Source organism: Macaca thibetana, chromosome 20 (assembly GCF_024542745.1).
Source record: "Macaca thibetana thibetana isolate TM-01 chromosome 20, ASM2454274v1, whole genome shotgun sequence".
NCBI lineage: Eukaryota > Metazoa > Chordata > Mammalia > Primates > Cercopithecidae > Macaca > Macaca thibetana.
The window spans coordinates 12,469,790-12,491,903 of NC_065597.1; the positions used below are offsets into that span (position 1 = coordinate 12,469,790).

Sequence of the window (22,114 nt, forward strand, 5' to 3'; positions counted from 1 at the left end):
ACGTCCCTAAAACTATTCCTGGTATATAGTAGGATCTCAATAAATTAATGAATATGCTATGTTATTTTAGAATGAAGAGGGAGAGTGAAAGAGTCACTCTGAACTCATTCAAGGTTCATGTCACCAGACTCTAGACTGCAGTCTACTCAAACCCCAAATGGCCAGGAGACTTGAGCTGAAAGACACCTGCAAGTTGAGAATGTAAAAGACTTTTTACTCAAAGTAAAGTAATTCCTTCCTCATGTTTTTGGTGGTCATTTATCAGGCTCCTGACTTGAGAGAGGAGCTTGGGATGAGGTTGGAGAGAATCCTCCTGAGAAAATACTTTAACAGTGACTGTCAGCATAACTCATTCCTGTGCAGAATACACAGCCAGATCTTCCACTCTGAGAATAATCCAGGAACAAACTTGCTTGCAAAAGCAGGGGAAATAATGTTGTGTGACTAACTTAGTTTCACTTAAACTGATAGTAAAGAACACCAGTTGGGACATGAAAAAGGTAAGAGTTAGAGATAAAGAGGAACATAACGATTATATGAGAAGTTGATGTTTATAAAATAGGTTGATCCATTTATCCAAATATGTGTGTTTGCAGCCATAGGCTGTGTCTGTGCTATTTTGTATCTTTTTGGATAAGGTTTTTTTTTTTGTTTCATTTTGTTCGTTTTTTTTTTTTGAGACAGAGTTTTGCTCTTGTTGTCCAGGCTGGAGTGCAATGGCATGACCTTGGCTCACTGTAACCTCTGTCTCCTGGGTTCAAGCAGTTCTGCCTCAGCCTCCCAAGTAGCTGGGATTACAGGCACCTACCACCACACCCAGCTAATTTTGTATTTTTATTAAAGATGGGTTTTCGCCATGTTGGCCAGGCTGGTCTCGAACTCCTGACCTCAAGTGATCCACCCGCCTCCGCCTCCCAAAGTGCTGGGATTACAGGTGTGAGCCACTGTGCCCAGCCTGGATAAGCTGCTGCTTCTTTTTTTTTTTTTTTTTTTGATGGAGTCTCACTTTGTAGCCCAGGCTGGAGTGCAGTGGCACAATCTCAGCTCACTGCAACCTCTGCCACCTGGGTTCAAGCAATTCTCCTGCCTCAGCCTCCCCAGTAGCTGGGATCACAGGTGCCTGTCACCGCACCTGGTGAATTTTTATGTTTTTAGTAGAGATGGGGTTTCACCATCTTGCCCAGGCTAGTCTTGAACTCCTGACCTCGTGATCCACCTACCTCAGCCTCCCAAAGTGCTGGGATTACAGGTGTGAGCCACCATGCTCAGCCCCGGCCTAGATAAGCTTTAAAAAGCCAGGGTGGGCATGGCGGCTTAGGCCTGTAATCCCAGCACTTTGGGAAAGGCCGAGGTGGGCGGATCACTTGAGTTCAGGAGTTGGCGAGCAGTCTGGCCAACATGGTGAAACCCCGTCTCTACTTTAAAAAAAAAAAAGCCACTTAACAGGTGGGTTCAGTGGCTCATACCTATAATCTCAGCACTTTGGGAGGCCAAGGCGGGTGGATTGTTTGAGCTCACCAATTAAACACCAGCCTGGGCAACATGGCGAAATCCTGTCTCTACTAAAAATACAAAAATTAGCTGGGTATGGTGGTATGCGCCTGTAGTCCCAGCCACTCAGGAGGCTAGGAAGGGAGGATGGTTTGAGCCCAGGAGGAAGAGGTTGCAGTCAACTGAGATCATGCCACTGCACTTCAGCCTGGGTGATAGAGCCAGACCTTGTCTCAAAAAAAAAAAAAAAAAAAAGCCACTTAACTAGTGTTCAGTTTAAAATCAGATGCTGCCTCATGCCCCAAACATGGAACTTTTCATAACCTTATTCATTAGAGCTTAAAATTCAGTAAGAATCAGCTGGATTCTGGTTCCCATCCAGTGCATTATAGTATTTGAAGCCTCAACAAGATTTCAGTTTACAGGTCTTTCATGTTTAAAATTTGAGCAAGAGGCTGGTTGGTGGCTCATGCTTGTAATCCCAACGCTTTGAGAGGCTCAGGTGGGAGGCTTGCTTAAAGCCAGGAGTTTGAGACCAGCCTGGGCAAAATAGCAAGACCTTGTCTCTACAAAAAATTTAAAAATTAGCCAGATGTGTTGGTGTGTGCCTGTAGTTGCAGCTACTCAGGAGGCTGAGGCAGGATCACTCGAGGCCAAAAATTTGACATTACAGTGAGCTATGATTGTGCCACTGCACTCCAACCTGAGGGACAGAGTGAGACCCTGTCTCAAAAATAAAATTAAGATAGAGTTTGAACAAGGTTACAAAATAAGTTTTCTTCATTTCTTAAATAACTTTTTAAAATAAATGCTATGGACTTAAACAAAAATTTTAAATACACACAATGACATAAAGAAAAAATGCAGTCCTACACCTGTATATAAGCACTATTGATATTTTGATTAAGATGTCTTCCAGACATCTTTACAAGTACATGTGTACAGTACATGTATGTGTTTTTGTCACTCTAAAGAAGAGAAGGGATCACAGTAATGCTTTTGGGGTGGGAGGACACCCCCTTCACATTCAGTAAAAGGGATACATGAGACCGGACGCGGTGACTCACGCCTGTAATCCCAGCACTTTGGGAGGCTGAGGTGGGCAGATCACGAGGTCAGGAGATTGAGACCATCCTGGCTAGCACAGTGAAGCCCCATCTCTACTAAAAATACAAAAAATTAGCCGGGCGTGGTGGCGGACGCCTGTAGTCCCAACTACTCGGGAGGCTGAGGCAGGAGAATGGCGTGAACTCAGGAGGCGGAGCTTGCACTGAGCCGAGATCACACCACTGCACTCCAGCCTGGGCAACAGAGTGAGACTCTGTCTAAAAAAAAAAAAAAAAGAGGGGGATACATGAATGGAAGAAAGAAAATTAGCTTCAGCATCTGAACACACAAAACAGTTTGTAAACATCGGTGTTTGATTAAATATTTTGAGGATTATCTTCAACTATCAGGAAAAAAGAAATGATTCTGAAATATGTTGTGGGTTCTGAGTTGAACTGAAAGCTCCATGTGGGGGTGTAAAGGCTCTGCTTATCCAGCCACATGTCCAGGTTAAGGCCTTAACATAGGACTTAACCTGGTTAAGTTAACCTGTTAACTTCTGTTAAGTTAACAGAAGACTGTTAACTTTTCGCCATTCCCAAACTTCAGGTACATTAGAAACAGATGTCCATCCACAGCTCTTCTGCCATTATGGATGGCTAATTAGATGGGGGTATGGACTGCATTGCCATCACCTCAGATAAAATTCATTGCTCTGTTAATAAGGCAATACATAAATTGTATGCATATGTCTGTTTTTGTTTTAGGACGTGTATAGTAATCAGTTCAGTGATGCTACTGTGTGATTGAATGAACTTCTGAGTAGATCATTGAGGGTTCTTTTCTAACCACTATATTATTCAGTGATTCATTTAGAATGTCTTTAATTTCCTCCAGTTGGTAGCCCAGTAGTGTACTGCCTTAAATGTTCAAAAAGCATGCCTCTGCCATTTGCAGTATCTGGAAACCTTAGGAATTTCTGCCAAAGTTCTTCAAAGCATAAAGCTAAAAAGCATGTGTTGAAATGCCTGAGTCAGCTGCTCGAGGGATATACTGACTGCACTCCTGCTGATTTTTCTAGGGTAAAAAAAATCTCCTTGGTGACCTGAGGCAGCTAGCTTTTACTCTACCCAGAAGCACAAGTATTATAACTATGCACAAAAAGCACAGAGATATACTACATCTAAATGCTAGCATTGGAATTGTTATATTTTCTATTATTATACTTAATTTCAGTAAATCTTTGTGTGTGTGTGTGTGTGTGTGTGTGTGTGTGTGTGTGTGTGTGTTTTAGATGGAGTCTCACTCTGTCGCCCAGGCCTGGAGTGCAGTGGTGCATTCTCGGCTCACTGCAAGCTCTGCCTCCCGGGTTCACGCCATTCTCCTGCCTCAGCCTCTGGAGTAGCCGGGACTGCAGGTGTCCACCACTACACCTGGCTAATTTTTTGTATTTTTTGGGTTTTTTTAGTAGAAACAGGGTTTCACCATGTTGGCCAGGATGGTCTCGATCTCCTGACCTTGTGATCCGCCCGCCTCGGCCTCCCAAAGTGCTGGGATTACAGGCGTGAGCCACCGCGCCCAGCCTAGTAAATATTTTTAAATAATGTTTAAGAAAATAACTTTAACTCTTCTACTGATTACCATTAACATTTTTTAACTCTTCTCTAACTTTCTAATTTAGGGAAGGAAAAAGAAAGGTAGCTACTGTATTTATTGAATGTTTAGTATGTGCCTGAAATTTTTATTTGCTTAGTGTTATCTCATTTTGTAGATGAGGACCTCAGAACAGTTAAGGGTGGTCACATAGCTTTGAGTAGAAGCACAGTTAGGTTTTGAACCAGGTCTTCTTGATTCCAAAGGCATCTCTATGACCACATCATGCTGTAGAATTAGCTATCAACTATTAGGCCAATAAAAGACTATCATCAACCTTATTAAATAAAGAAAACCAAGGCACAGCACAGTAAGCATAATATACTACCATATGTATGATCAGATATACATGCACGTGTATGTGTTTACTTTCATACATGCTTGGCATACCAGGCATCTCTTTGAATGGTTGCCTCCAGGAATGGAGACAGGGTAGCTAGAAATCTGGACTTTTATTGTAAAACCTTTTATACCTCTTGAGTTTTGTTTTATGTGCATATTTTACTTATTCACAGGAGAAACTCTGTGTACCACTGTGCCCAGCCAGTTTGTCTAGTTTTTGAAACAAGAACACCATGCCTCAAGTGATAGTAATTGTAGTCATGACTGAAGTAAAAGAAGAGTTTCATGAGTTTTAAAATTGAACTTAAAAAAGCTTTCTATTTACTAAAAGCTTGATTTTCATTTGGGGCTACATTAATGGAAACAGAGTATTTTGAACAAGCAAGCGGGATCAGTTGAGTTAGCTTTGTGCTTATTAGATCATACCTTATCTTGAATATGCTTTATTTTTGCACTTTTAAGAACTGTAATGATTTTAAGAACTGTAATGACCTGTTTACATAGCTGTCTCCCCTGCAAGGCTGGGCATTCCTTGAGGGATAGAATCCATGGCTCATTTGCCCTCGTGTCCTTACTAGCTAGCCTAATTCCCAACACTTGATAGGTAGCTAATAAAAGTTGATTGAATTGAATGGAAATAGAAATACTTGGCTTAATATGGGGAGGAGAGAGAAGAGAAAAATCTGTCTTCAGATAATTATAGAGTTCTCATGTAAAAGAGAGATTAAGTTTGTTTTATATGACTTGAGAAGACAGGGAACCAATGGGTAGAAGTATGGAGAAGTTTCTAAAGGTTGAGTCATCTAAAGCCTAGATGGGTCTGACTTTGAATCTATCTCCAGCGGATTCATGGCTCTTTAACTTACTTTTTTTCCCCCACTTTTTCTTTGTTTGTTTGTTTGTTTTTGAGGCAGAGTCTTGCTCTGTCGCCCAGACTGGAGTACAATGGCACAATCTCGGCTCACTGCAACCACTGCCTCCTGGGTTCAAGCGATTCTTCTGCCTCAGCTTCCTGAGTAGTTGGGACTACAGGCGTGTGCCACCACGCCCACCTAATTTTTTGTATTTTTGGTAGAGATGGGGTTTCACCATGTTGACCAGGCTGGCCTTGAACTCCTGACCTCAAGTGATCCACCTGTCTTGGCCTCCCAAAGTGCTGGGATTACAGGTGTGAGCTACCGCGCCCAGCCATTTCCCCCACTTTGTTATAGATATAGCATGTATGTGAATACTTTAGTTATCATTTATTATAGGAAGCAAAATTACTAACCACCTTCTTTGTTTTTTTTGTTCATAGTCAAGTTCATCCGAGAAGTAACACCATATATCAAGAAGCCATCATTAGTATCAGATCTGCCGTGGGAAGGTGCAGCCCCCCAGTCACCAAGCTTTAGTGGCAGTGAGGACTCTGGTTCGCCAAAACACCAGAACAGCACCAAAGACAGGAAGATCATCCCTCTCAAAATGTGCTTTGCTGCTAGAAACCTAAGCATGCCGGATCTGGAAAACAGGTGAGGTGTACCTAACAAGATCATCATACCTACAGCTTTACAAACTTAAGGACATGTTGCAGTATTATATGACTCTGTTAACTTAATTATACAGAGGAAAACATCAGTCTAAGGTGAGAGATGCATTTTTGGGGTTCCACATTTTAAGTTATTCTACATATATACATGTATATGTGTAGAAAAAATTTTGGACAGGCACACAAGAAACAGTTAATGGCTTTACCCCTAAGGTGTCAAATAAGATTAAGGGAGAGAAAGAAAGAGGGGGCATCTTCTCTTCCTTTTATATCTTTCCATAATGTTGTTATTACTTTTTTCACTATGAATATGTATTACTTTATAATTGAAAGAATTCTTGTTAAAGAGAAATTTTTAAGTATCTCCTTAGATGGAAATTCCTTAGACTGTAGGTAGTATAGAGTTAGAGATCTGCATTATGGTTTTGGCTGAATCAACCAGCAGTGTGACTCTGGCAAGTTGGCTCCCCTTGACCTCAGTTTCCTCATTTGCAAAATGAGAAAATTAGATTGGATGATTTCTGATGTCCCTCCTAGTTCTATAATCATATGTGTTCTGTAACTTTGTCTTCATTAACTCCATGAAGTGGCACTGGTAGACCGAATGTTAAGTTAGAGATTAGGGGAAAAAATAAGATGAAAATAACTTGCCCAAAGACATAGTTAAGGACAGACTTTTTATAATGTGTTTTCACTATTATGGTCTCCTCTGATCTTAATGCACAGCCAGGTGCCTGATCAGGATGGAATGGAGCACAGAAGACACCAAGAAACTGAATTGCCTCCTTGGGTTTTTAAGGCCTCCTTGGGTATTTAAGGCTTCAAAGCTTCTGCTCTGTAGTATTTTACAAGGTTTGCTGGAATGAACTGAGCTCTGCAGTCGGATAGATCTTGGTTTGAATCCCAACTAGGTCACCTGCTCAAAGTAAGGTTCTGAGCAAGTCCCTTCACTTCTATACAACACCATATCATCATCTGTAAAAAAAGGGATAATGATACTTAGTGTGCTGATTAAATGAGATGGTACCTGTAAAGGCCCTTACACAGAGCCAAGCACATACAGTAGGTTCTCAAGAAATAGTATTTTTAAAAAGTCTTAACTCTGCTGGGCACAATGGCTCACACCTGTAATCCCAGCACTTTGGGAGGCCAGGGTTAGAGAATTGCTTAAAGCTAGAATTTAAGACCAGCTTGGGCAACATAGTGAATCGCTGCCTCTACGGCATTTAAAAAAAAAATTAGCCAGACTTACTGGCGTGCACCTGTAGTCCTAGCTACTTGGGAGGCTAAGGTGGGAGGATCACTTGAACCCAAGAGTTCAAGGCTGCAGTGAGCTAGGATTGTGCCACTGCACTGTAGCCTGGGTGACAGAACAATATCCTGTCTCTTAAGAAAAGTCTTTTTTTTATTTTTATTTTTTTTTGAGACGGAGTCTCTCTCTGTCGCCCAGGATGGAGTGCAGTGGCGCGATCTCAGCTCACTGCAAGCTCCGCCACCTCGCCCGGCTAGTTTTTTGTATTTTTTAGTAGAGACGGGGTTTCACCGTGTTAGCCAGGATGGTCTCTATCTTCTGACCTCGTGATCCGCCCGTCTCGGCCTCCCAAAGTGCTGGGATTACAGGCTTGAGCCACCGCGCCCGGCCGAGAAAAGTCTTAACTGACTACTATGTAAACACGTTTTGAAAATTATATTCTGATATATTTAAATTTTTGGCTTTGTTTTAAAAGTTCAAGACATTGTAGAAATTACTTTGTGCTACGTATAGGTTTATTCCTGGAAGGTTGTATGTATGTTGAATCATCTAAGTGCAACACAGCTTGATCTTTAAAGAAATTTTGTATTCTTTTCATAGAGTAAGAATTTAATTTGGGCTGGGATAGGTGGCTCACGCCTGGAATCCCAGCACTTTGGGAGGCCGAGGCAGGTGGATCACTTGAGGTCAGGAGTTTAAGACCAGCCTGGCAAACATGGTGAAACCCTGTCTCCACTAAAAATACAAAACTTAGCCAGGTGTGGTGGCAGGCACCTGTAATCCCAGCTATTTGGAAGGCCGAGGCAGAAGAATTGCTTGAACCTGGGAGGCAGAAGTTGCAGTGAGCCGAGATTGCACCACTGCACTCCAGCCTGGGTGGCAGAGCAAGACTCTGTCTCAAGAACAAATAAATAAATAAATAAATAAAATAAATGAGATACATTTGAGCCAGACATGGTGGCGGCTCACACTTATCTCAGTACTTTGGGAGGCTGAGGCAGGAGAATTGCTTGAGGCCAGGAGTTTAAGACTAGCTTGGGCAATATAACAAGACCCTATCTCTACCAAAAAAAAAAAAGAGAGAGAGAGAGAAAAGAGATACATTTATATAGAGCAGTTGGTCTGTTAATTATGGGCTTTTTTTTTTTTTAAAGTTAGGGACCATAGAGAATTAAATAGAATAGGGAAACAATGTGATAAAGAAAAACAAATTACAACTACATTTGTCAACTAGCTGTCAGGCTGAGAAAAGTACAGAGTCAATTTTGTTATAAATCATTTCTTTTTTTTTTTTTTTGAGACAGGCTTCACTCCCATCGCCCAGGCTAGAGTACAATGGCATGGTCTCAGCTCACTGCAACCTCTGCTTCCTGGGCTCAAGTAATTCCCCTGCCTCAGCCTCCCAAGTAGCTGGGACTACAGGTACATGCCACTATGCCCAGCTAATATTTGTATTTTTTGTAGAGAAAGGGTTTTGCTACATTGCCCAGAGTGGTCCCCAACTCCTAGATTCCAGCAATCCACTCACTTTGGTTTTCCAAAGTGCTGGGATTACAGGCATGAGCCACCACGCCCGGCAATAAATTATTTCTGAGAATAGGTACCTATAGTGCTGCTGATGTAGCTGGGTATTGAAGAAAAAGGCAAAATGTTATAAAATTTCTATAGAAACCCAGGGTTGTGGGAGTGGGCAAAGAAAGAAGGAAGAAGATGATATGACTTGGCTGTATTGCTAAATGTTGTGCTACTTCATCATTCACTAAGGATTGAAGTCCCGTAACCTTGGTCTTTGTTAAAACTTGGGGGCTGAATTATCTGACATATTTATACGCTAAAGACATTTGGTGATGGTCACATGTGAAGTAGGTCTTCAGAACCAAATGGAGAGGGCAGTTTGGGGCTACCAGAGTTGTGCTATTATACCTTCCTTTTCAATAAATGATCAGTCTACTTGACCATGGCATACTATATAAGGAAAGGTCTTAGAAGATCCACGCTAGTTTTGAGATTCTCAGTCTTAATGCTTCAAAGCAACTTGTTCTAATTTTACTTAAGATATCAAAATTTGGCCAGGTGCAGTGGCTCCCACCTGTAATCCCAGCACTTTGAGAGGCCAAGGCAGGTGGATCACTTGACATCAGGAGTTTGAGACCGGCCTGGCCAACACAGTGAAACACCGTTTCTACTAAAAATACAAAGATTAGCCAGGTGTGGTGGTGCACGCCTGTAATCCCAGCTATTTGGGAGGCTGAGATAGGAGAATTGCTTGAACTCGGGAGGCAGAGGTTGCAGTGAGCCAAGATTATGGCACTCTGCAAGACTGTGTCTCAAAAAAAAATTTTTTAAAAATAAAAAATTTTGCACATTATTTGCTTTTTGTAAAATATAAATTGGAAGAGATTCAAAGTTATTCCTATGATGATACCACTTATACTTGCATTTCCATGTGCTTTTTAGACATAAGAGCATTAGGATTACAAGGAGTTTGCAAAAAATATGCATAATTTCGGCTATACTTATGGGAATATGAACATCTGTGTGTCTTGGCAGAAAAAATGTACAGAACCATTAACTAATTAGACCTCAGTTATGAGAGAAGATAGAAGTTAGGAAGATAGGCTTCGTAATGTTGGTCAGGCTACTTGTTTTCCACAAGCCTTGCATTTCCCCTGTATAAAATAAGATTATAGGAGGATTAAATAAGACAGTAATTATAGAATCAGTAAGTTCTCAAGTTATTATTATAGGCATTGTTAGTGTCCTTGTGACCTTAAATAAGTTCCTTAATTTCTCTGGCCGCCTGTTTTCTCTGTCTGTAGAATGGTCGTAATATCTGCTCAACTATATACTTTAGAATGAGAATAAATAATAATCTATAAAATAACTTGGGGCAGGGGGCTCGTGACTGTAATCTCAGCACTTTGGGAGACCAAGGCAGGCAGATCACTTGAGGCCAGGAGTTTGTGACCCTGTCTCTACTAAAAATAACAAAAAATTGCCCAGGCATGGTGGCACACACCTGTAATCCCAGCTACTCAAGATGCTGAGGCATAAGAATCACTTGAACCTGGGAGGCGGAGGTTGCAGTGAGCCGAGATTGTGCCACTGCACTCCAGCCTGGACACTCCAGGTGACAGAGTAAGATTCTGTCTCAAAAAGAAATAAAAATAAAAATAAAATAATAAAATAACTTGGAGCTCATTGGTCCTTAAATTTATCTCAGCTCTGTTAAAGGAAATATCCATTTGTTTATCTGTTTTTTATTGATGGTCACTTGAGCAATTTCCAGTATAGAGTTAGTATTAATAAAGTCACTGAATATTTTTGTACTTTCCTTTTTTTTCTTCTTCTTCTTCTTCTGGTTTAAAGGCCTCAGAAACTTTTTCATTTCTGTGGGGTAAATTTGTAGGAGTGGAATTGCTGGGTCAAAGGATAGGTGCATATTTAGCTTAAAAAAAAAAAAAAAACAACTAGTCCAGGCGTGGTGGCTCATGCCTGTAATCCTAGCACTTTGGGAGGCTGAGGCAGGCAGATCACCTGAGGTCAGGAGTTCGAGACCAGCCTGACCAACATGGAGAAACCCCATCTCTACTAAAAATACAAAATTAGCTGGACATGGTGGCTCATGCCTGTAATCCCAGCTACTCGGGAGGCTGAGGGAGGAGAACCGCTTGAACCCGGTAGGCGGAGGTTACCGTGAGCTGAGATCGCACCATTACTTACACTCCAGCCTGGGCAACAAGAGTGAAACTCCGTCTCAAAAACAACAATAACAACAGCAACAAACTGCCAGGCTGGGCACAGTGGCTCATGCCTGTAATCCCAGTACTTTGGGAGGTCGAGAGTGGTAGATCACCTGAGGTCAGGCGTTTGAGACCAGCCTGGCCAACATGGCGAAACCCCATGTCTACTAAAAATAAAAAAAATAAAATAAGCTAAACTGCCAGACTTCCTTCCAAAGTAATTGTGCTATTTTGTGCCATTTTATGTTCCTACCATTATATGAGAGTTTTCATTGTTTCACATCCTCACCAAAATTGATGTTATCAGTCTTTTTAATATTTACCTTTCTGGTGGGTACATAGTGGAATCTTTTTGTGGCTCATCCTTCATTCGTATCTAAAGCCTTCACTTTCTAAACCAAAAATGTGTTTGATATTAGAGGGAAATGCCTTTTTTTTCTGCTTTACTACTTTGATTTGGTTCCATAGAGCTGAGAAAAAGTAAAAAGTGCTAATGATCAGAATGAGTAAGTACAGGGGAAGAAGAATTTTACTCCCTTCCTCTACCTTGAGTTTTCAAGACCTCATTTGATGCATCTGGTAATTATAAGTATTTCATTTTGAAAAGCAAACACTTAATAAATAATGATGAAGTCCAAGGAGAGAACATGAGCCCCTTCCTTAGCAATCAGTATTGTAGGCAGTATGAAGTTTAGGAAGAACAAGGTGTTCTCAAATACTCCTTTTGGAAATGTAAATCCATGTTCTTTGCATTGGTTCACAGTGCCTCAGTCATCTTCACATTGGCTATTTTCCACGTAAAAGGTAAATTTTGCCTTTATAATGTATAAAATTATATGATTATTACTAAGTTGAACACTTAAGTTATATTAAAGACTTTGCTAAACAGGAGAAGTAAGCTAGACTTACAGAATCCTGTGTACCTAAACATTGATTTGATTCATCTGATCAAAATCTTAATTGCATTTCTCAGAAAATCCTCAGTGGTTTGACAAGAGGCCAAAACTTCAGACATTATAGCTGTCTCCTCTTCTCCCTTGTGGACCCAAATGATTACTGGCAGACTGCCTCCATATTTTTATTAGCAAAGTTTTCATTGGAATTTTCTTTTAAAATAGCAGTAGCCTTTACAAATTACTTTGTCCCCTTTGTCAGTTTTAATGGTTTCTTCAAAGGTGGACTCTTTTGGATCCTAGACTCATCAGTCCTATTTTGGAACTTCTTTTCTGTTTCTTCTAATTTAATTTTCTATTTCACAATCCCTTTTCAAGAAAAATTGCAAAATTTTTCTTTTCATAAAAAACTGGTTAACTGACTGAGCACGGTGGCTCAAGTCTGTAATCCCAGCACTTTGGGAGGTTGAGGCGGGCGGATCACGAGGTCAGGAGATCGAGACCATCCTGACTAACACAGTGAAACCCCGTCTCTACTAAAAATACAAAAAATAAGCTGGGCATAATGGGGGGCGCCTGTTGTCCCAGCTACTAGGGAGGCTGAGGCAGCAGAATGGCGTGAACCCGGGAGGCGGAGCTTGCAGTGAGCCGAGATGGTGCTATTGCACTCCAGCCTGGGCGACAGAGTAAGACTCCGTCTCAAAAAAAAAAAACAAAAAAAAAAAAAAAACTGGTTAACTGTCAGTGGGAAATAACTTACTGTCTATTCTCATATTTTTTCAGCCCAGTGGTCCCGGTATCTACTTGTGTTTAATCAGGCTTAGTTTTATTTTATAACAGATTTATTTTCCATTCTTCCAGTTTTTAATAACTAGGATCTGAGACATCAGGATTTTCAGAAGTTAGACTGTGTCAAAGGAGAAATGTCTGAGAGATTGTCCTAGGAACTGTATGATGTGTAAAGACTTTCAGAAGGTGAACATTCTGTGCCTCAAGAAGGATGAACTGATTCCTATCTGTAGTGCTAAGTAGGTCAGTAGGAGGAGTGAAGGAAATTTCTGGTCAAGGTTTTGGGGCTGAACTTTTAGCATATGCTTAAAAGATGTTACACTGGTTACAGTGCCAAAGCAACTCAATGGAAATAAATAGTCCTTCTAGAAAATAGCCTGATATACGATCTGAAATAAGAACATCATTGCGTCCCCCACCCAGTTTCGTGGGATGAGGGTAATTCTGAATCTTTTGCTAGAATGAGGGTGGGGCAGTCACTGGCCACTGGGTGTGGGGAATGCTGACAGGCTTTCAACCATACCACGCAGAGTAGAGCTGCATGCTTTACTCCCACTTCCAGAGGTAACTGGTACCACCGCTTCCCCAGCCTCTTAGGGATTCTCCAACATGGATTGGCTGGGATTTCGCTCTTTCCAGTTTTCTTAAGTCAGCTAAGTCATTTAACTCCTCTGTTTACTAGCCTCCAAAATTCTGTTGTAGTGACTCCTCTCCTGTTCTCCTTGGATTTGTAAGATTATGCTTTTAAAAAAAATACTCCGGCCTGGCGCGGTGGCTCACGCCAGTAATCTCAGCACTTTGGGAGGTCGAGGCAGGCGGATCACGAGGTCAGGGAGATCGAGACCATCCTGGCCAGCATGGTGAAACCCCGTCTCTACTAAATATTAGCGAGGCCTGCTGGCAGGCGACTCGGGAGCCTGAGGCAGAATGGCGTGAACCCGGGAGGCCTGCTGGCAGGCGACTCCAGCCTGGGTGAAAGAGCGAGACTCCATCTAAAAAAAAAAAAAAAAAAAGCATGTGGGGGCCAGGCACGATGGTTCATGGCTATAATCCCAGCAGTTTGGGCGGCTGAGGCACGTGGATCACCCGAGGTCAGGAATTTCAGACCAGCCTGACCAACATGGTGAATTCCCGTCTCTACTAAAGATACAAAAACTAGCCGGGCGTGGTGGCACATGCCTGTAATCCCAGCTGCTTGGGAGGCTGAGGCGGGAGAATCGCTTGAACCCAGGAGGTGGAGGTTGCAGTGAGCTGAGACTGCGCCATTGCACTCCAGCCCGGGCAACAAAAGGTAAACTCTGTCTCAAAAAAAAAAAAAAAAAAAAAAATTGAGTGGGGGTCGGGCGCAGTGGCTCATGCCTGTAATCCCAGCACTTTGGGAGGCCGAGGCGGTCGGATCATGAGGTCAGGAGTTCAAGACCAGGCTGGCCAACATAGTGAAACCCCGTCTCTACTAAAAATACAAAAATTAGCCGGGCATGGTGGCGGGCGCCTGTAGTCCCAGCTACTGGAGAGGCTGAGGCAGGAGAATTGCTTGAAACTGGAAGGCGGAGGTTGCAGTGAGCTGAGATCAGCCACTGCCCTCCAGCCTGGGCGAAAGAGCGAAACTCCGTCTCAAAAAAAAAAAAAAATTTTTTTTTTGTAGAGATGGGGTCTCACTTTGTTGCCCATGCTGGTCTCAAACTCCTGGCCTCAAGTGATTTCCCCGCCTCAGCCTCCCAAAGTGTTGGGATTACAGGCGTGAGTCACTGTACTTGACCTAATTTTTTTAAATTGTGGTAAAATACACATAACATAAAATTTCTTAATCATTTTTAAGTGTACAGGTCAGAAGTGTTAAGTATATTCATATTTTTGTACAACCAATGTCCAGAAATTTTTCTTCTTGCAAAACTAAAATTCTCTACTCATTAAAAACCTCCCCATTTCACCCTTCCTTCAGCTCCTGGCACCTACCATTCCACTTTCTGTGAGTTTGACTGCTGTAGATACTTCATAAAAGTGGGTTCATACATTATTTCTTTTTTCGTGACTGGCTTATTTTACTTAGTATAATATCCTTAATGATGTGTGTTGTAACATGTGTTAGGATTTCTTCCTTATTAAGGGGTGAATAATGCCATTATATGTATATACTACATTTTGTTTATCCATTCATCCATTGATGGACATTTGGGTTGCTTCCACCTTTTGGCTATTGTGAATGATGCTGCTATAAACATGGGTGTACAAATGTCTCATAAAATTATTTTTTAAGTTGATTGTTTTGATCATGTTGCCCTCCTATTGAGAATCCTAAGTGATTCTATGTTATTAATAGTTACCAATTAAGGCCAGGCGCAGTGGCTCACGCCTGTAATCCCAGCACTTTGGGAGACCTAAGTGGGCGGATCACTTGAGGTCAGGAGTTCAAGACCAGCCTGGCCAACATGGTGAAACCCTGTCTCTACTAAAAATACAAAAATTAGCCAGGCTTGGTGGTGTGTGCCTGTAATCCCAGCTACTTGGGAGGCTGAAGCAGGAGAATTGCTTGAACCCGGGAGGCAGAGGTTTCCGTGAGCCGAGATTGTGCCACTGCACTTCAGCCTGGGCAAAGAGCAAGACTCCATCTCAAAAAAAAAAAAAAAAAAAGTTACCAATTAATATTCAGACTTAACCTGCTGTTCAAGACCCTCTAAATTCTGGAACCAAGCTACCTCTTAATATACGTAGGTATATAATAGGAAATCAAATAAAGAGCTCATCAGAACTGTGTCTAAATAAAAAGCAAATAGCTTAAAACTTGATATCTAAAGGTTTTCCTCTGAGTAATATGAACTTTCAAATACAGACTTTTCTTAAGCCTTTTGGCTGTTCACAACTCTTATTTTATGTCTTCTATTTTCTAGAACTTTTGTCCTATTTTGCTGTTACCATAAAACTTTGACAGCATATAAAAGATGGATAGACTAGTAGGTAGGCCTGGAAGTAGCTAGATGATACACTTTTTTCATCACTGTATCTCCAATACCAGTGCCTAGCACAGTATTTGGCATATAGTAGGTGCTCAATAAATGTTTATTTAAGAAAGTATAGACCAACCAGAATTCAAATGAAAATGAATATTTGTAATACGAAATATGACAACTTAAAGTATTTGGAATTATAAAGGGCTTAGAAACTGTGACAAAAGAGCTTCAAAGCAGAAATGCTAGTGTACTTGTAAATTGCTTATCTTTTTGACAAGTGGCATAGAATCTGATGATAGTGCCTTTAGGCAACAAAAACTGTCTTCAGAAAATAATGTAAAGAAAACTCACTCCCTGGTCATTGGCGGTTTGTGAATTTGTAGCCTACCATGAAAAACACTCCTAATTGCTTTTTTTTTTTCCATTTTAAAAGATATGTGTTCACAGCAGAGTATATATGTTATTTATTTATTTATTTGACTTTTAAAATTCATCTTTGCAAGAACTTTGATTAAAACACAAAACAATATTCAATAGATTGCTTTATAAAGAATTTGTTCAATGTATATTTAAAATATTTTAGCAGTTTTCTAAAGGTTACTTTTGAAATATAGATTGTTCTTGGTGAGCATTAACTAATACAGAACAGTCATAGTGTTGATCCCTTAACTATTTTTCTACTATAACTCACTGGATGAGTAATCACATAAAAGTACCCAAACACAGTTCTAAATTTTCATAAAGAGTAATAATCTGCTAATTTTCTTTTTTCTTTTCTTTTTTTTTTGAGAGGAAGTCTCACTTTGTCACCCAGGCTGGAGTGCAGTGGCGCGATCTTGGCTCACTGCAATCTCCGACTCCTGGGTTCAAGCGATTCTCCTGCCTCAGCCTCCTGAGTAGCTGACATTACAGGCATGTGCCACCATGCGTGGCTAATTTTTGTATATTTTAGTAGCGATGGGGTTTCACCATGTTGGCCAGGCTGGTCTCAAACTCCTGACCTCAGGTGATCTGCCCATCTCAGCCTCCCAAAGTGCTGGGATTACAGGCGTGAGCCACCATGCCCGGCTGCTAATTTTCTATTTATTTCACATAATGTAAATTTCAGTTCATTATTTGGCAGTACACATTTTTAAGCTGGCACTACTTTATACCAGAATTTCCTAAATGTTTAAAAGAGTATCAGTTCCTTCTTTTCTATGTGCCTATATGGTTCAGCAAGCATGCTTTTCATTTCTTAGACATAGAAATTAAGGTAAAGTTATCTACTGTAGACTACAGTAAGTTCCCTCAGCTTATTACTTTAACACTGAAACGACAGATCCAGCAGTTGGTGTTTCTTTAATTTTTTCTCAGGTTCAGTAACTAGCCCAAGTTGGTCTTTCTGATTTTTAAATATATTTTATTTATTTATTTATTTATTTATTTGAGACAGTCTTGCTCTGTCACCCAGGCTGGATCTTGGCTCACTGCAACCTCCACCTCCCTAGTTCAAGCAGTTCCCCTGCCTCAGCGTCCCGAGTAGCTGGGATTACAGGCGCCCGCCCCCATGCCCGGCTAAATTTTTTGTATTTTTGGTAGAGTCGGGATGTCACTATGTTGGCCAGGCTGGCCTCAAACTCCTGATCTCAGACAGTCCACCTGCCTTGGCCTCCCAAAGTGCTGGGATTACAGGAGTGAGCCACTGCGCCCGGCCTCTGATTTTTATCTTTCCATATGTTGTTTTCTTTGGAATTGAGCTCTAGGGAATTAAGAGAAAGTATCTTTTTTTTCTTTTTTTTTTTTTAGACGGAGTCTCGCTCTGTCACCCAGGCTGGAGTGCAGTGGTCTGATCTTGGCTCATTGCAACCTCCACCTCCCGGGTTCAAGCTATTCTCCTGCCTCAGCCTCCTGAGTAGCTGGGATTACAGGCACCCACTACCATGCCCAGCTAATTTTTTGTATTTTAGCAGAGATGGGGTTTCACTGTGTTGCCCAGGCTGGTCTCGAACTCCTGAGCTCAGGCAATCTGCCTGCCTTGGCCTCCCAAAGTGCTGGTATTACAGTCGTGAGCCACTGTGCCTGGCCGAGAACGTATCTTTTTTTTGAGACGGAGTCTTGCTCTGTCGCCCAGGCTGGAGTGCAGTGGCCGGATCTCAGCTCACTGCAAGCTCCGCCTCCTGGGTTCACGCCATTCTCCCGCCTCAGCCTCCCGAGTAACTGGGACTACAGGCGCCCGCCACCTCACCCGGCTAGTTTTTTGTATTTTTTAGTAGAGACGGGGTTTCACCATGTTAGCCAGGATGGTCTCGATCTCCTGACCTCGTGATCTACCTGTCTCGGCCTCCCAAAGTGCTGGGATTACAGGCTTGAGTCACCGCGCCCAGCCTGAAAGTATCTTTATTTGAGTATACAGATGTATTTGAAAATGCTAAGTTAAAATAGATTTGCAGTTATGTATTTTAAACCTGGCAGGTTTGGTGACTTCTGTCCTAGCTCATTTTTTTTTCTTTTTCCACACAGATTGATAGAGCTACATTCTCCTGATAGCAGGAACACGTTGATCCTACGCTGCAAAGATACAGCCACAGCACACTCCTGGTTCGTAGCTATCCACACCAACATAATGGCTCTCCTCCCACAGGTGTTGGCTGAACTCAACGCCATGCTTGGGGCAACCAGTACAGCAGGAGGCAGTAAAGAGGTCAAGCATATTGCCTGGCTGGCAGAACAGGTAGGCTGGGAGGCAGGTATCACCTGGTTCCCATTCAGAGCCAGGCTGGTTCCTCATTTTAGATATCTGTAATACTTAACATGCAGTTAGGTCCTGGATATCTAACTTGCAGATCTTTTGTTTTTCGGTCTTTTGTTTCACCTTCCTTTTTCTCCTTCTACCTTTGGCTATTTGTTGCTAATTATCCACTCAACCAGAAGTAACTGACATAGTAATCACTATCATACTGTTACTAAAAAGAAGTTCTTATTACCATCTCTATCCTTAATGACAGAGGATAATTTTCATGATTTTAGATCAGGTTCAGCTAACTTTTTCTGTAAAGGGCAAGATAGCATCACAACTACTTGATTCTTCTGTTGTAGCAAGACAACTGTAATAGGCAGTAGGAAAATGAATGGGTGTGACTGCGTTTCAGTAAAACTTTATTTACAAAAACAAGTAAACTGGTGGTTGGCTGGATCTGGCCCAGGGGTCATAGTTTCCCAACCCTTGTTCCTGACTAGAAGAGCTTCTAGGGGCAGCAGGCTGTAGTTGATTCCCCTGCTCTGGGAAAAGTATAAAATATACAAACGATTTTACAATTAGACAGAGGTACAATTGTCTTCCATAACTGAAAAGTGAAAAAAAAAGAAACAAGAAAGCCTGAGTAGATGTTGAGTGAAAGGAAAAGAAGAACTTGAAAGCCCAAGTTATTTTAGATCCCAGGTTTGACAAAAGGAGAGTAAAAGTTCTATGTGACATTATGTTACATCTTTTTTCTTCACCATCAGCTAGGCTAGAGGGGCTTGAAAAAAAAAGGACTGGACTAGGGGGTTCAGAGATGAGTGTTTAAGTGCTAGCTCTGTTTTTCACTGCTTTTGAGTCTTTTTGAAACTTACGTTTTGAATCCTAGTTGTGTGTGCAAAGGGCCAGGGAGTGGACTAAATAACTGGTTCCCAAATACAGCAGAATCAGCACAGGAAGGATTCTGTTCTTTCAGTTTTGATTTTTTTTATTTTTTTTTTTTTAAGTACAGTTTCCCACTGGTTCCCACCTTCCACCCCAACATAGTTCTAACTTTTTTTTTTAAGCCCAGGTTGATTTTATTTATTTGAGGAGGATATTGTCCTCAAAGCAGTTCTGATGTGGTAGATCTGTGGTGGTGCCTGGTGATCTTGGTGGTACCAAGTAATTGTGGTAATTCAGGGGCCAATTTTGGTCACCAGCAAGAGTAATTTTTTTATTTTATTTTTTGCCACTTCTCAACTTTTTATGAACATTTCAAATAAAATTATAATGAGAATGTAATATTAGTACAGTGATCATTTCTATAAAGCATAATTAGAATAACTAATAAATGAGTGAAAGTCATGGTATAAGTACTTATGACTTTGAAAATTTTAACATTTTAGTTGTGTTTATCATTGTTTCTATATTTTATATGCTAGTTGAAAACTTGAATTGAATGGTAATTGTTCTGTGCTTCTGGCATTGTTCAAAATCCTCATGATTTTAAAAAGGTAACACATTCACATGGTTGAAAAATCAAACAAAAAATTAATAGGTGAAAAGTCTTGCCCTCATTCCTGTTACCTATCCACCTGTTATGCCCTTTGCCCTGGGAAGGTAACAACTCTTATTCCTTTCTATTGAATCTTTTGAGAGTTTCTTTATGCAAATAAAAAGAAAATATGAGGCAGGATGTGGTAGCTCATACCTGTAAAACCAACACTTTGGGAGGCTGAGGTGGGAGGATCGCTTAAGACCAGGAGTTTGAGACCAACCAGGGCAATATGGCAAAACCCCATCTCTACAAAAAATTAACAACTAAAAAAAAATTAGCTGGGTCCTTTCACACATGCACTGTCCAGATCCTTTGGCTCCTATGTCCAGGTAGATCAGATAAGGATATCAACATTATCTGCATATATTCAGTTCTTAAGTTTCTGACAGTAAATAGTAAAACTTTGGTTAGTAAGGGATTTATCCAAAGGTTCACATCAGTTCCTAAGTTTAGATAGTGAGAGTTCAGAGGGTAGGGGATATTTCTCTTTTTGTTTTTTTGGAGATGGAGTCTTGCTCTGTCGCCCAGGCTGAAGTGCGGTGGCGCGATCTCGGCTCACTGCAAGCTCCGCCTCCTAGGTTATTGATACTAATTTTTATGTGACTGATTTTACCCTTTAACTGGTTATATTGGTTTTTGTTTTGTTTGTTTGTTTGTTTTGTTTAATTTCCATGTTCACAGTGGTTTTTTTAAATTGGCAAATAATTATGTATATTTATGGGATACAATATAATGTTTTGATACATGTATACATTGTGGAATGCTCAAATCAGGCTAATCAACATATCCATCACCTCAAATATTTATCATTTCTTTGTGGTAAAAACATTTAAAATTTTTTCTTTTAACGTATTTTGAAATACGCAATTTATTTTTTTGAAATGAGGTCTTACTCTGTCGCCCAGGCTGGAGTGCAGTGGTGCGATCTTGGCTCACTGCAACCTTTGCCTCCCAAGTTCAAGCTATTCTCCTGCGTCAGCCTCCTGAGTAACTGGGATTACAGGCACATGCCACCACACCCAGCTAATTTTTGTATTTTTAGTAGAGATGGGATTTCACCATGATGGCCAGACTGGTGTCAAACTCCTGACCTCAGGTCATCCATCCACCTCACCCTCCCAAAGTTCTGGGATTACAGGTGTGAGCTACTATGCCCGGTCAATATATTATTATTAACTATAGTCACCATACTATGCAAAAGATTACCAGAATTTATTCATCCTGTTTAATTGAAACTTTGTACCATTTGACCAACATCTTCACTTTCCCCATTTACGCCTCACCCCAGCCACTGGGAACCACCATTCCACTCTACTTTTTTTTTTTGAGGCAGGGTCTCATTCTTTCACGCAGGCTGAAGTGCAGTGGTGTAATCATGGCTCACTGCAGCCTCAACCTCCTGGGCCCAAGCAATCCTCCCACTTCAGTCTTCTGAGTAGCTAGGACTACAAGCACGTACCACCACACCAGGCTAATTTTTAAATTATTTTTTGTAGAGATAGGATCTCACTGTGTTGCCCAGGCTGGTCTCAAACTCCTGGGCCCAGGTCATCTTCCCAACTTAGCCTCCCAAAGTGCTAGGATTATAGGCATGAGCCACTGTGCCCGGCCTGGGTATGTTCTTTTTTTTTTTTTTTTTTTTTTTTTGAGATGGAGTTTAGCTCTTGTTGCCCAGGCTGGAGTGCAATGGTGCAATCTTGGCTCACTGCTACTTCTGCCTCCTGGATTCAAGCAGTTCTTGTGCCTCAGCCTCTTAAGTAGCTGGGATTACAGGTGCGCACCACCATGCTCAGCTAATTTTGTATTTTTAGTAGAGACGGGGTTTCACCATGTTGATCAGGCTGGTCTCAAACTCATGACCTCAAGTGATCACCTGCCTCAGCCTCCCATAGTGCTGGGATTACAGGTGTGAGCCACTGTGCCCTGCCGGTTATATTCTTAAAGGGAGATTTTTTTGAGTCCACCAAATGGAGGACATGTATTATCTATTAAATGAGTTTTTTTAAGCATTTGAGTATTTTTTTTTAACTTTGTATGCCAAGACTTTTTTATTTTAGTGATATATACAAAATAAATGTAATGTTTTTTTTTTTTTCGAGACAGAGTCTCACTCTGTCTGGAGTGCAGTGGTGCTATCTTGGCTCACTGCAAGCTCCTCCTCCCAGGTTC

The 22,114-nt window shown here is 41.2% G+C and overlaps 1 protein-coding gene across 2 annotated transcripts in view; it reads left to right on the plus strand.

Moving 5' to 3' along the window:
* The window catches only part of SNTB2 (syntrophin beta 2), a 154,449-nt gene that overhangs the window by 53,466 nt on the left and 78,869 nt on the right, over positions 1–22,114 (plus strand). For both annotated transcript variants that reach the window (XR_007721943.1, XM_050773356.1), the window contains exons 2-3: positions 5,831–6,044; positions 18,189–18,399. Coding sequence is in view for 1 of the 2 variants with exons in the window: in XM_050773356.1 (XP_050629313.1) it covers positions 5,831–6,044; positions 18,189–18,399 (425 nt within the window). In the remaining variant the exon portion in view is untranslated. The remainder of the gene's footprint in view (positions 1–5,830; positions 6,045–18,188; positions 18,400–22,114) is intronic.